We start from the raw sequence: 16,160 nt of genomic DNA, 5'->3' as shown, positions 1-16,160 counted from the left end.
AATTGTAACTATATTTTAAAACCAAAAACATTCTTTCTTCACATAATAAATACATTTTATGCACATGTACTTCAAATGCCAGAATTATGTACAATATAAATAAATCTAACAGGAAACACTTTACAGGATCATGGGGATTAACTATACAAATCATAGTCTTCTATATGAATACACAAAAGAAACGTGGCACCGTTTTACAAATTGTATTCACATCAACATGTACTCTAATGCTACCATCAACTGTACATTGTAAAATGGGGGGATCAGGCAGAATTTAATCAGAACAGCAACATCTCCAACAGAATATCACCAGCTTTTCTAAATCAGGACATCAAGACAGAGGAAGCAAGGCAGATCTCAATCTATCTAGGTTTAATCACCTCCGTCTCCTGTATAAATAGAACTGTAATATTGTTCAGAACACCAAATGACATGACTAGTGCTTTAAGGGTCGTTACATGGTCCAGGTTACTTGACAAGTGATTTCTTGTCATCTTTTGTCTTGTATTTGGTGACCTACGGCGTGCGTTACAGGGCTGTTAAAGCAAGTCTTTGTTTAGGTTATTGAAGCCAGAGAGAAATTAATTGTGTGAGAAGTTGAATCCTCTCGGTTGAGGAATAATTTAGTCGCATACATCTCGTTCCAGTTTCAGTTCAGAGTTCCAGTTGTTTTTTTCCTCGGTTGTTATCATAGGCAAGTCAATAAGTCAAGCTTTCTGGGCTTTGAAAGTAGCTGTGATCACATAATTCATGCACTCAGTTATTTACAGTCCCATCTATTAAAACAACGATGGAACAAACCGGCAACTGTACAGTTTAAGGCAGAAAACCTGCCAAAACATGGAGGTAGCTGATCAGTTGAACCTGGCAAAATAAAAATCAAATCAAATAAAGATATTCAATAGGGTCTTTTTTTATGGAAAGCATCATATTCATGAGCGTATTCTTGATTGCTTTAAGGAATATTGGAGGGTTGTTCCAACTCGTTTCCTTCATGCCAGGAACTCAACATTGCTTCTCAGTTTAGTTTAGAGATACAGTGCGGAAACAGGTCGTTTGGCCCTCCGAGTCCGCGCCGACCAGCAATCCCCGTTACACTACCACACGCTACACACTAGGGGCAATTTACAATTTTTACCTAAGCCAATTAACCTGCAAACCTGTATGTCTTCGGAGTGTGGGAGGAAACTGGAAATCCCAGGGAAAACCCACGGGTCATGGGAAGAACGTACAAACTCCATACAGACAAGCACCCATAGTCTCTGGCGCTGTAAGGCAGCAACTCTGCCACTGTGCCTCCGTGCCCCCACCCTTCCAGCAAGCAGTAAGAGGGAGTGCTGCTGTTATAATTAAAATTCTCCCAAATACTCCTCTGAACTTTGAGCGTAAATGGCTTCATCAGTTTTCCTTGAGGATCAAAATTCGGTACGAAGCATTCTGGCTGACAAAATACATTTCTTTAAGCCAGTTGGTCTTTACATCCTTTTCAATACATTCTGGCTTCCTGGCATGTCAAACTGAGTGAACAGTTCTGAAGTTGGAGCGTATAATTCCCAAGCAACAATTAATAAGCTCCATTCCCTGCCAATACAGACAACCTTGGCTTCCTGGTCAAATGTTCTTACAGAGGGGGTTTTAGCAATTCACCACAATTCCTTAATGGGGGGCAAATAATAATTGATGTTTCCAAGATGGCCCCCAACCCAGGCGACTATCTGCGTGCTCGCCACAGAAGCAGACCTACAATCACATATTACAATCGCTCCACATTGTTAAATCTTTGCTCCTTCAACACCATTTCTTTCTTTAACTATGACCCCTTTATCATGTATCTATACGCTGTAAATGGCTCGATTGTAATTATCTATTGTCTTTCCGCTGCCTGGTCAGCACGCAACAAAAGCTTTTCACTGTACCTCAGTACACGTGACAATAAACAAAACTGAACCAAACTAATTTGTAAAATGTCTCAAACTGGATTTCTTACACACAGCAGAGTGTGTGCATCAGAAAATCTGGCAGAAGATTAAGTCTAGGAGTAACTCTTCACTTTAGCAGAGATGAAATTCCTTTTGAAGTTGAATTTTGCAAGTGCATATTTGGGATTGTAGGAATGTATACCTGTGGGAAGTAGATACATGTGGACAGGCACTTGTAATAGGAGCGGAAAGTAGACGTGTTGGTGCAGGTGGTTTCAGTATCTCAAGAACCTCCAACATCAACAAAAAAAACCTTTAAAAACACGTGTAATCTGTTTTTACACGTTGTTCTGAAGCTTCCTCCTCTGACTGAGGGAACGGTTACATTTTATGTGAGGGGAGCCCAGCTAAAGAAAGCAACTGTCTTGTAAAACATGTCAAATGCCTCATAAAAGTCTGCTGTGCGCCACATGTCTTGGACTTCGTTTTGATTTGCTCCGTTACTTCGCTGCGTTTGTTTCTCTAATTGCGAACGGGAAGTATGTTGCCTCATAAATAAACATTTTGAAACAGCTGAAATGTGATCAGAGCCTCGATATTAATTTCAGCCCCAAACAGCCAACAGACTGCGCTGTTAATATGAGCTTTAATTTTAGGGTTTCAGCTGCCATCTTTTATGCACGGACATTTTCGCAAATCCATGTGAACTCTTATTTGTTTGGGCACCGCGTTGCTAGTACAACATATTCCAGTAAATTTAAATTCAATAGTTCGGTCATAAGTGACATATCAGTTGCCACATTGATACCAGTGAAATTTATCTCTTGTTACTGGTGCTATATGTGCATGTGGAGTAACAACTGTTTTTTGAGACACAGCGTGGAAACGCCTTGGCACAAGCTCTCACCGACCATCCATCACCCGTACACTAGTTATTCTATGTTATCCCACTCTTGCATCCTACACACTAGGGGCAATTTACCGAAGCCAATTAACCGACAAACATGCACGTCTTTGGAGTGCGAGAGGAAACCAGGGCTCCCGGAGAAAACCCACGTTGGCCACAGGGAGAACATACAAACTCCGCACCGACAGCGCCCATAGTCAGGATCGAACCCGGGTCTCTGGCGCTGTGAGGCAGCAGCTCTACCGCTGTGCTGCAACGTGCTCTGGTTCCTCATTTCAATTCAACCCAATGGAACTGAAGACAGACACAAAAAGCTGGAGTAACACAGCAGGACAGGCAAGCTTCTCTGGAGAGAAGGAATGGGTGGAGACCCTTCTTCAGACTTTTCTCAATGGAACTGAAATTCAGAGGTGGTGTATAGTGGGGTAGACTATACTTTATTTCCTGTTGTTCTTAAGGACAATTTTCTATCATGGTACCAGCTAGCAGCCTGCTATCCATTATCATATTATCTGTGGGCTATTTCTCCGAATGTAACACCTATTCCATCAGTTTACTACAACCATCACTTTGCTAAGTTAAGGAGTTACTCATGCACCATCGAAGTTGTTAACTTGTTTCTAACTTCACTGCCAGGTTTCTCAGTTTTCTTTGACATTTTTGAAAAACTGTTCATTAAATGTCGTGAAATGAAGACAAAACAAAAATGATACCCTGGTTCGCATTTAACCATTTACTTAGCACAGACTGAACCCTGGGCCCAGGGCTGGAGCAGGGATAGAATTCCTTTGTACTCTGCCTGAAAACAAAGAATTGTAAACTGCTTGGCAAAGAACACAGTTAGGATTTTGCTAAGACAAGCAGAGGGGAAGGCGATCCCAAATTACACCCAGTTCCCTCACCCTTTACAGTGATTAATCTTGACTGCTCTGCAGTGCATCTGGAGTAGCAGTATGTATGAACCAGATCCCAAACAGAGTGGATCAGTAAACCCAGCTTAGTGCTTCTATACGCATGCTAGCACTGGGAGTACAAATGCAGCTTCAATGCTTGCTTCAAGTTCAAATCGCTGCTTTATCTCTGCCGGCGACGTTCCACCGTAACCTCTGTCCTCAGTGAGACATCAGCTTCCGTTGGTGATTATAACTGAAGTGCCCTTGTGCGTGTGGGTCGGGTCCTGTTGCATTCGGAAGTGAGAGGCCACGTCAAAGTGACTGCCATTGCAGCCCAGAGAGTAGTTTTTAATGGCTTCGGTGTCATACAGGTGTTCAAAGGCATAGCCAGTCAGCGCATACGCATGCTTATCAAAGTACTGCTGGTGGTGGGTGGAGTAATAGTTTGGGGAGGATGCGCAGTTGCCCCCTGTTTGATGAGGGGACAGGTCAGAAGCCAGGTAGTCCTTACCCAAGGCAACATTGCCCTTGGAGATCCGCTCAGTATGGGGGCTGCTGATTCTGGACAGTGAGACTGGGCTGCCGTGGTACTCACTCTCGTGAGAACTCATGATCTTTCCTTCCCTCTGTTGGAGGTGATCGCAGGGGGATGTGTTGGTCGCCAGTGGGGCACGACACACCACACCGGTCATCTGCTGCTGCTGGTAGCTCACGTTGAAGCAGGCGGCGTGAACCTTGCCCATGCCGTTCATAGTCTGCAATTGCTCGGAGGCAGCCTTGCGCATCTGCAGCCGGCTCTCCTCTTCTTTGATCATCTGCTGCGTGGCTCGGATTAGAGTCTCAATCTTGCTGGGCTCGTGCGGGCTGCTCTGGTACCTCTCGTTGTGGTATCTATCGCCCGACTCACTGGCAGAGCAGGGGTCCGGCGAACTGACCACGCTTTCCTCGTCCCAGTGTCCTCTTCCTGCATTGAAAGGCAAAACTCGCAAAGTTATTCATTTCTCCACAGATAAGCCCAGAATGCAATGAAGCAACATGGAAACAAAGAACTGCACATGCGTGTTAATAAGGTCATTAGGAATAGGAGTAGAATTAGGCCATTTGGCCCATCAAGTCTACTCCGCCATTCAATCATGACTGATCTATCTATGCCTCTAACCCCATTCTCCTGCCTTCTCCCCATAACCTCTGACGTCTGTGCTAATCAAGAATCTGTCTTTCTCTGCCTTAAAAATATTCACTAACTAGGCCACCACAGCCTTCTGTGGCAAAGAATTCCACATTCACCACCCTCTGACTAAAGACATTTCTCCTCATCTCCTTCCTAAAAGAGCATCCTTTAATTCTTGAGGCTATAACCTCTAGTCCTAGACTCTCCCACTAGTGGAAACATCCTCTCCACATCCACTCTATCCAAGCCGTTCACTATTCAGTACATTTCAATGAGGTCCCCCCTCATTCTTCTAAACTCCAGCGAGCACAGGCCCAGTGCCGACATATGCTCATCATAGGTTAAACTACTCATACACAATAGGACACAAAGTTCTAGAGTAACTCAACGGGTCAGGCAGCATCTTTAGGGAACATGAATAGTTGACTTTTCATTTCTTCATTTCCGACAGAGTTATGAGCCATAGAGTCATGCAGCTAAAAGCAGGCCCTTCGGCCCAACTTGCCCACACTGAGCAACATGCCCCATCTACACTAGTCCCACTTGCCTGCGTTTGACCCACATCCCCCCAATCCTGTCCCATCCATGTAGCTGTCTAAATGCTTCTTGAATGTTGCAATAGTCCTTGCCTCAACCACCTCCTCGCAGCAGCTCGTTCCATCCACCATTGACTCTATCTACGCATCACATTGCCTTGGGACATCAGCCACCATAGTCAGCCCTTTCCCACTGCAGTAATTCCTTTTTCTTCCCACTCACATCAGACAGCATGAAACCATGCCCCACCATACGCAGGAACAGCCTCTTCCCCTCTGTTATCAGGCTTCTGAACGGTCCTTTCATAATCAAGGGATATTTTTAAGGTGGATATTGAGATGACTCTTGATTAGCAAGGGTGTCAGACATTATGGGGTGAAGGCAGGAGAATAGGGTTGAGCGGGAAAAATAGATCCGCCATGATTGAATGGTGGAATAGACTTGATGGGCCAAATGGCCTTATTCTGCTCATATAACATCAATTTATGAACTTATGATGCTTCGGTACTGTCCGATCCATCGGCACCTCATTGAGGGCATTGGACTTTGTTTCAGGACCTGATGCACTACAATGCTGAGAACTATATTCAGCACTTCCCTTCACTCTACCTATCGTACGAGTTTGGCTTCAAGGTGATTATGTACAGTAGTATCTGATTTGATTGGATAGCATGCAGAACAAAGCAATTCAGGGACAGTTTCTTCCCAGCTGATATCAGGCCAATGAATCATCCTACCACAAGAGAGCGGTCCAGAACTACTATCTACCTCATTGGTGACCATCAGACTATCCTTGAACGGACTTTACTGGCTTTACCTTGCACAAAATGTTATTCCCATATCATGTCAGAAAAATGGGTTTCGGGCCGAAACGTCGCCTATTTCCTTCGCTCCATAGATGCAACCGCACCCGCTGAGTTTCTCCAGCATTTTTGTCTACCTTTGATCTTCCAGCATCTGCAGTTCCTTCTTGAATATTCCCTTATCATGTATCTATACACTGTAAATGACTCGATTGTAATCATGAGTTGTCTTTCTGCTGACTGGATAGCATGCAACAATAGCTTTTCACTGTACCTCGGTATACATGACAATAAACTAAACTAACAAAACTAGATCCTTCCTCAGACTCTGCACTTCCTTGTTTGAAACATAGTACGTAACTTCCATTGCCTAGAAAATAGGTGTATGTCCCTGTTCCTACCCTTCCAGGAGTTCAGAATTAAGCCATTCGGCATGAGGGGGAACTTCTTTACTCAGAGCCTGCAATGAGCTTCCAGCCATTTGGTATCATTTAAAAATAAATGGATAGGCATATGGATGGCTGATCATGGTATGAGTCAGTATAGGGGGGAAAAAAAGTTGTTCCGGACTGTACCGAGATGCCTTTCTCTGTAATTGTTATATGTTATATATGTTATAAGGCAGGATCCCTTTTGCCACAGAGTAGCCTTGATGGGCTCCTAACTCCCTCTTAACATATAGCCATAGAAAATAGAGGACCATTCGGCCTTCAACTACCACCATTCAATGTGGCCAACTCAGTATCATGTACCTGCCATTCTAGAGACTCTAACTCCCTCTGTGTGAAGAATTCCAGAGATGTTTTTTTTCTCATCTCGGTCCTAAAAGATTTCCCCTTTATCCTTAAACTGTGACCTCTTGTCCTGGACTTCCCCAACATCGGGAAAAATCTTCCTGCATCTAGCCTGTCCAACCCCTTAAGAAATTTGTAAGTTTCTATAAGATCCCCCCTCAATCTTCCAAATTCTAGCGAGTACAAGCCGAGTCTATCCAGTTTTATGACCTTATGAATAGCCCATCTCAACGGACACTACTGTTATTAGAAGGGTTCCTGCTACCTTCCGTGTAAAGTTGTTGTCATGTATGTAGCCTTGGTGAGCCACAATACAACATCATATCTTTTTAGTTTAGTTTAGTTTAGAGATACAGTGCAGAAACAGGTACTTTGGTCCACCGAGTCCGTGCCGACCAGCAATCCCCGCTAACGCTATCCAACACACACCAGGGACAATTTACCATTACACCAAGCCAATTAACCTACAACTCTGTATGTCTTTGCATTGTGGGAGGAAACCGGAGCGCCCGGAGAAAACCTACACAGGTCACGGGGTGAACGCTCAAACTCCGTACAGACAAGCACCCGTAGTCAGGATCGAACACGGGTCTCTGGCGCTGTAAGGCAGCAACTCTACCGCTGCACCACCCTGCAGCCCTTTACCCTCTCCTTAACCAGTGATAGGGTTGAAGAGCCATAATGCATCGAAACAGGACCTACAGCCCACCAAATCTGCACTGGCCATCAAGCACCCATTTACACCAGTCATGCACCATTTATTCTCCCTTCATTCCCATCAGCTTCACTAGTTTTATCCACCCGCTTGCCCCAAGGGCAACTCACAACGGCCAATGTATGAGATGTAGCCAGGGCTCAGGGGGCTGAGCTATAGAGAAGGGTTGAACAGGCTAAGACTTTATTCCTTGGAGCGCAGGAGGATGAGGTGCACAAAATCAAGAGAGGAATACTGTAGATCGGCTAAATGTACAGTCATTCACCCAGAGTAGGGGAATCAAGAACCAGTGGACACAGATTTAAGGTGAGGGGGGAAAGATTTAATAGGAACCTGAGGGGCAACTTTTTTTACACAAAGAGTGGTTGGCATGTGAACACAACCTTTTGGAAAAAACATTTAGACAGGGCAGGTTTGGATATGACAGCTTTCGATGGACATGGGTCAAATGCAGGCAGATGGGACTAGCGTAGATGGGGCATGTTGGTCGGTGAGGGCTTGTGGGCTGAAGGGCCTGTTTCCATGTTGTATGACTCTCTATGACACTAATTAATCTGCTGACCACACATCTTGGGGATTTGGGAGTGGTGACGGGGAGAAGGTGGGAATTCCACATAGACCTTTACCGAAGGTCAGGATTGAACCCAGGTGAGTGGAACAGTGAGACTGCGGCTCTACTATGTGCATCAGCTAGGACTGAGACTGCCCCCGGAGCATGGGTTGAGAATGAATTCAGTCAGGTAAGAAAGAGAAGGTACACAAAAATGCTGGGGAAATTCAGCGGGTGAAGCAGCATCTATGGAGCAAAGGAAATAGGCAACGTTTCGGGCCGAAACCCTTCTTCAGACTTTCGATTTTCCAGCATCTGCAGTTCCTTCTTAAACACAGGTAAGAAAAAGAAAATTGAAACAGGAGGAATGTGGAGAAAAAATAGAAATCATAAGATTATGTCATATGAGCAGAATTAGGCCATTCGGCTCATTAAGTCTACTCCACCATTAAATTATGACTGATCTATCTTTCCCCTCAACTCCATTCTCCTGCCTTCTCCCCATAACCTCTGACACCCGTACTAATTAAGAATCTATCTATCTATCTCTGCCTTAAAAATATCCACTGACTTGGCCTCCACAGCCTTCCGTGGCAATGAATTCCACAGATATGCCATCCCTCTGATGAAAGAAAGTCTTCCTCATCTCCTTTTTAAAGGATAGTCAGAAAAAAAATATTAAATTTAAAATCCCGTTCCTTCTAAATGACTGAAAACAATTCATTAACCAGATCTGACCGTTTTAATTATTCACCTTCTAGACCATTGAGGATTGGTGATAGTTAACAATTAACAATTCACAGCATGGATAATTACTAAACAGCTCGCTGAGAAGGGTTTAATGAGAAATTAATGTGCTGTTTCCATCACAACACTAAGCATTCCGGCTGCTCAACTAGTATTGACCTTGAGACGAAGGTATTGACCAATTTCCCTCCTGGGATAAATAAAGTTCTATTGTATCATATCATATCGAGACCTTCCCCTTTTACCACCCCAGTGGTGCAGTGGTATAGTTGCTGCCTTGCAGCGTCGGAGACCCGGGTTCAATCCTGACTACGGGTGCTGTCTATACGGAGTTTGTATGTTCTCCCCGTGACCTGCGTGGGTTTTCTCCGAGACCTCCTGTTTCCTCCAACACTCAATGGGCTTGCCCCCTCCTGCATTAAAAGTCTTCTCACCCACCACTACACCTCCAGGTCCCTCAGATCGGCCGACTTGGGGCTGCTGAATATCCCGCGGTCTAGGCATAAGCTTAGGGGTGGCCATGCCTTTGCAGTTGCAGCTCCGTGGAACAGCATCCCCTTTCCCATCAGAACTGCCCCCTCCATCGACTCCTTTAAGTCAAGACTAAAACGTACCTATACTCCCAAGCCTTTCCTGACGTCCACTGAGCGAGGGCTATATGTATATATGTATGTAGTTTGTTTGGTTATACTATTCTTATAACAAATGTAAAGCACTTTGGCCAACGAGTGTTGTTTTTTAAATGTGCTATATAAATAAATGTGACTTGACTTGACTAAAGATGTACAGGTTTGTACGTTAATTGTCTTTGTATTGTTGTAAATTGTCCCTAGCGTGCGTCGGATAGTGTTAATGTGCGGGGATCGCTGGTCGGTACAGACTCGGTGGGCCGAGCGGCCTGTTTCCGCGCTCTATATCTAAACTAAACTAAACATCCCACCCGATACTGCTCTGATGGCCTTTTCACAGAATATGGTCCCAAAATCCTTACAACTGTTTTAAGATTCCACTGATAATCAAAGTTGGACTTTAGACTTTAGAGATGCAGCATGGAAACAGGCTCTTCAGTTCACCGAGACCACCAGTCACCCCCAGATCCTAACACTATCCTACCCACTTGAGACAATTTACTATTTTTACCAAGCCAATTAACCTACAAACCTGTACGTCTATGGATTGTGGGAGGAAACCAGAGATCCCGGGGAAAACCCACGCATGTCACGGGGAGAATGTGCAAAGTCCGTACAGACACACCACAGTATCACCACCTCCACAGCCATCAATGGACCATTGTAGGCTCTTTGGTCATCGGTACCGGCTCCGATTTGTTCTACACCTTTCCATACCTCTCCCCTGACTCTCAGTCTGAAGAAGGGTCTCGACCTGAAATGTCACCTATTCCTTTTTGCCAGAGATGCTGCCTGACCGGCTGAGTTACTCCAGCTTTTTGTGTCTATCCTCAGTGTAAACCAGCATCTGCAGTTCCTTCATACACATCCCTGGAGGACATGGATAGTTAACGTTTCAAGTCAAGTCCTGACCCGCAACATCTCCCGTCCATGTTCTCCAGTGATGCTGCCTGACCGGCTAAGTTACTCCAGCACTTTGTGTCATTCTGTGCAAACCAGCACCTGCAGTTCCTTGTTTCTACAAGAGGTCAGATACATCGGTTCCGACAGTGAATCTGCTCGCTACTTTTGTGCTGTAAATCATTGTCTCGGAGTCTGCCATCTGCTGAGCCATGAAGAGCACCTGGCCAGTGGTTTTCTGCCAAACCACCAGCAAATGGTGGATTTCATGCCATAGTGGGAAATCAACACCAAACACAAATGGGCTGTTGCTGCACCTTGATCAGCTAAGATGGAGTACTGCAAGCTGTAGTGTCCTTTAGTTTAGTTTAGTTTAGTTTATTGTCACGTGTACCGAGGTACAATGAAAAGCTTTTGTTGCATGCTAACCAGTCAGCGGAAAGACAACACATGATTACAATCGAGCCACCTACGGTGTACAGATACATAGAAACATAGACATAGATAATAGGTGCAAGAGAAGGCCATTCGGCCCTTCGAGCTAGCACCGCCATTTAATATGATCATGGCTGATCATCCAAAATTAGTACCCCGTCCCGGCTTTTTCCCCATATCCCTTGACAACAGAATAACGTTTAGTGCAAGGTAAAGCCAGTAAAGTCCAATCAAAGATAGTCCGAGGATCTCCAATGAGGTACAGTATATAGTAGTTCAGAACTGCTCTCTAGTTGATGATTGGTTCAGTTGCCTGATAACAGCTGAGAAGAAACTGTCCCTGAATCTGGTGGTGTGCGTTTTCACACTTCTATAACTTTTGCCCAATGGGAGAGGGGAGAAGAGGGGTTCTGACAATCTTTGACAATTTAATGTATTATTACGAGGTGTTTTGCCCAGATACCTGCCCAGCGCCTGGACTCGCAGGCCTGAGCTACTGGGAAGGGTTGAGCAGGCTAGGACTTTATTCCTTGGAGCGCAGGAGGATGTGGGGTGATCTTGTAGAGGTGTATAAGATCATGAGAACAATAAATAGGGTAAACGCACAGAGTATTTTACCCAGAGTAGGCTGGAGTATTGGTGTGGATAAGCGAGAGAGAGAGGGACCCATCTAACATGAAAACAGGCCCAATCTGCCCAACTTATCTTTGCTCGCATCAATGCCCATGTTAAGATCGTCCCATTTGCCTGTATTTGGCACATATCCCTCTAAACCTCCCCTTTTATCTCCCCCCTGTAAGATTAAATCATGAGGAGAATAGATAAGGGGAATCGAGAAGCAGAGGACATAGATCTAAGATAGACACAAAATGCTGGAGTAACACAGTGGGACTGGCGGCATCTCTGGAGAGAAGGAATGGGTGACGTTCCAGGTCGAGACCCTTCTTCAGAATCTGACCCGAAACGTTACTCCAACACTTGTGACTATCCAGTGTCCTACCTACACATAGATTTATAGTGAGCGGAGAAAGGTTTAATAGAGACCAGAGGAATCACGTTTTTACGCTAAGGGTGGTGGGTGTTTGGAACGAGCTGTTGGCGGAGGTAGTTGAGGCAGGGACTATCGCAACGTTTAAGAAACATTAAGACATGTTCGTGGATAGGAGAGGTTTAGAGGGATAGGGGTCAAATGTAGGGAAGTTGGACTAATGTAGCTGGGATATGTTGGTCAGTGTGGGCAAGTTGGGCTGAAGGGCCTGTTTCCACGCTGTATGACTATCTTTTTTTCCCAGTAACTCTGTAATGCTCGGCTACTGCCTTCCAACTACAGGGAAGCTCTGATAAACTACCCTGTGCTGGTGCATTAACATGAATCATCTCACCTCGTGTGGATTTTGCTGATCACTAACGTTTTCAGGGCAGCTATATCTCACAATGAGATGCACCTTCGTTGCCTAGCGACACATTAATTGAAACCACCACCCCATGAATGTCTCCTGCAATATTCTCCAAAGTATTGGTTCGGAGGCTGATGAGCTGAACCTTTCTATTTACTTTCTATATCTCTCTATATCCCTTTCCCCTGACTCTCAGTCCGAAGAAGTGTCTCTTTAATCCAGACATCACTCTGCTATTTATTAGTGGTCTCAACAAGGGTTCCAACCCAAAACGACACCAATTACTTTTCTCCAGAGGTGCTGCCTGACCCGCTGAGTTACTCCAGCATTTTAGTTTAGTTTAGTTTAGAGATACAACGCGGAAACAGGCCTTTTGGTCCACCAGATCTGCCAGGTCCGCGCTGACCAGTGATCCCAGCACATTAACACTATTCTACACACAATGGGGACAATGTTTACATTTATCAAGCCTATTAACCTATAAACCTGTACGACGTTGGAGTGTCGGACGAAACCGAAGATCTCGGAGAAAACCCATGCAGGTCACAGGGAGAACGTGCAAACTCCATACAGACAGCACCCGTAGTCGGGATCGAACCGGGGTCTCCATGCTGCATTCGCTGTAAGGCAGCAACTGTATCGCTGCACCACCGTGTCCGCCTTTATCCTCATGTCCATACACATTCTGGTAAACCTCCTCTGAACCCTATGCAAAGCCTCCACATCCCGACTGCAATGGGGCGACTAGAACTGCATGCAACACTGCAATTGCGGTCCAACCAAAGTCCCACAAAGCTGCATCATGACATCTTGCCTCGTACACTCAATGCCCTGATCAATGATGGCAATGGTCAATACCACTCCACCACTGCACCACTCCATCACTCCACCACTCCACCACTCCACCACTCCACACTCCACACTCCACCACTCCACCACTCCACCACTCCACCACTCCATCACTCCACCACTCCACCACACACCCACTCCACCACTCCCCCACTCTACCACCACCCACTCCACCACTCCACCCCCACTCCACCACTCCACCACACACCCACTCCACCACTCCACCACTCCACCACTCCACCACTCCACCACTCCACCACTCCACCACACACCCACTCCACCACTCCACCACTCCACCACTCCACCACTCCACCACACCACTCCCCCACTCCACCACCCCACCACCACTCCACCACTCCACCACTCCACCCACTCCACCACTCCACCACACACCCACTCCACCACACACCCACTCCACCACTCCACCACTCCACCACTCCACCACTCCACCACTCCACCACACCACCACTCCCACTCCACCACTCCCCCACTCCACCACTCCACCACACCCCCACTCCACCACTCCACCACTCCACCACTCCACCACACCCCCACTCCACCACTCCACCACTCCACCACTTCACCACTCCCCCACACCCCCACTCCACCACTCCACCACTCCACCACTCACCACCACCACTCCACCACTCCCACCCACTCCACCACTCCACCCCTCCACCACTCCACCACTCCAACACACCATCACTCCACCACTCCACCTCTCCCCCACTCCACCACTCCACCACGCCACCACTCCACCACTCCACCACTCCACCACTCCACCACTCCACCACTCCACCACTCCCACCACTCCACCACTCCACCACTCCACCACTCCACCACTCCCCCACTCCACCACTCCACCACTCCCCCACTCCACCACTCACCCACTCCACCACTCCCCCACTCCACCACTCCACCACTCCACCACTCCACCACACACACACCCACACCACCACTCCACCACACACCCACTCCACCACTCCCCCACTCCACCACTTCACCATCTCCACCACTCCACCACTCCACCACACCACCCCTCCACCACACCCCCACACCACCACTCCACCACTCCACCACTCCACCACTCCACCACTCCCCCACTCCACCACTCCACCACTCCACCACTCCACCACTCCACCACTCCACCACTCCACCACTCCACCACTCCACCACTCCACCACTCCACCCACACCACCACTCCACCACTCCACCCACTCCACCACTCCACCACTCCACCACTCCACCACTCCCCTCACTCCACCACTCCACCACTCCACCACACCACCCACTCACCACACCACCACTCCACACACCACACACAACCACTCCACCACACACCCCACTCCCACCACCACACCCCCACCACACCACACACCACACCACCACACACACCACCACTCCACCACTCCACCACACTCCCACCACCACTCCACCACTCCACCACTCACCACTCCACCACTCCACCACACTCACTCCACACTCCACCACCCACACCCACACCACCCACTCCACCACTCCACCACTCCACCACTCCCCCACTCCCCCACTCCACCACTCCCCCACCACCACCACACTCCCACACTCCACCACTCCACCACTCCACCACACACCCACTCCACCACTCCACCACTCCACCACTCCCACCACCACACCACACCACCCACTCCACCCAACTCCACTCCACACTCACCACACACACCCACCACCACTCCACCACCCACCACTCCCCCCACACACCCACTCCACCACACACCACACCACCACTCCACACCACACCCCACCACTCCACACCCACCACACCTCCACCCCCACCCCACTCCACCACACCACCACTCCCACCACCACACCCACCCCCCACCCACCACTCCACCACCCACTCACACCACCACACCACACCACCACTCACACCACTCACCACACCCAACCCACCCACTCCACCACTCACACCACACACCCACACTCCACCCACACCACTCCACCACTCTACAAACACCCCCACACCACACTCCACCACTCCACCCACACCCACACACCCACCACCACACTCCATCACTTCACCCACTCCACCCCACACCCACCCACCACTCCCACCACTTTCCACACTCCACCACACCAACCCCACCCACCACACACCCACTCACCACCACTCCACACACCACCCACCACACAACACCATCACTCCACCACACACCACCACTCACACCACACTTGTTCACACACCACACACTCCACCACTCACCACTCCACCACACCAACTCCACACACAACCCACTCCACACTCCACCACACCACCACTACCACACACCACCACTCTCACCACCACCCACACCCACACCCCACCACACACCCACTCCACCACACACCCACCCACCACACCCACCACCACTCCACCACACACCCACTCCACCACTCCACCACACACACTCCACCACTCCACCACTCCACCACACCACCACACACCACCCACACCACCACCACTCCACTCCACCACACCACTCCACCACTCCACACACACACACCACTCACACACTCACCACTCACCACTCCACCACACACACCACCACACAATCACACCCACACCACCACTCCACCACTCCATCCACCCACCACTCCCACCACTCACACACTCCACACACACCCACACCCATCATCACCACCACTCCACCACTCACACCACTCCACACCCACTCCACCCACTCCACCACACACCACCCACCATACTCCAACTCCACCACTCCACCACACCCCTCCACCACCCACCACACCCCACTCCACCACTCCACCACTCACCACTCCACCACCACCACCACCCCTCCACCACTCCACCACTCCACCACACCCACTCCACCCACTCCACCACTCCACCACTCCAACCACTCCCCACCACACACTCCACCACTCCACCACTCAA

General features: G+C 48.2%; 1 protein-coding gene across 2 annotated transcripts in view; it reads right to left on the bottom strand.

Moving 5' to 3' along the window:
* Window positions 1–1,027: 1,027 nt before the first annotated feature.
* sim1a (SIM bHLH transcription factor 1a) overlaps window positions 1,028–16,160 on the bottom strand; it is a 92,441-nt gene continuing 77,308 nt past the window's right edge. For both annotated transcript variants that reach the window (XM_055635018.1, XM_055635017.1), the window contains exon 12: window positions 1,028–4,683. In XM_055635018.1, coding sequence (XP_055490993.1) covers window positions 3,950–4,683 — 734 coding nt within the window. In that variant the 3' untranslated portion in view covers window positions 1,028–3,949. The remainder of the gene's footprint in view (window positions 4,684–16,160) is intronic.

Source organism: Leucoraja erinacea, chromosome 5 (assembly GCF_028641065.1).
Source record: "Leucoraja erinacea ecotype New England chromosome 5, Leri_hhj_1, whole genome shotgun sequence".
NCBI classification, from domain to species: domain Eukaryota; kingdom Metazoa; phylum Chordata; class Chondrichthyes; order Rajiformes; family Rajidae; genus Leucoraja; species Leucoraja erinaceus.
Note: the sequence above shows the minus strand (reverse complement) of the source record. Positions and strands in the feature narration are given on the sequence as shown.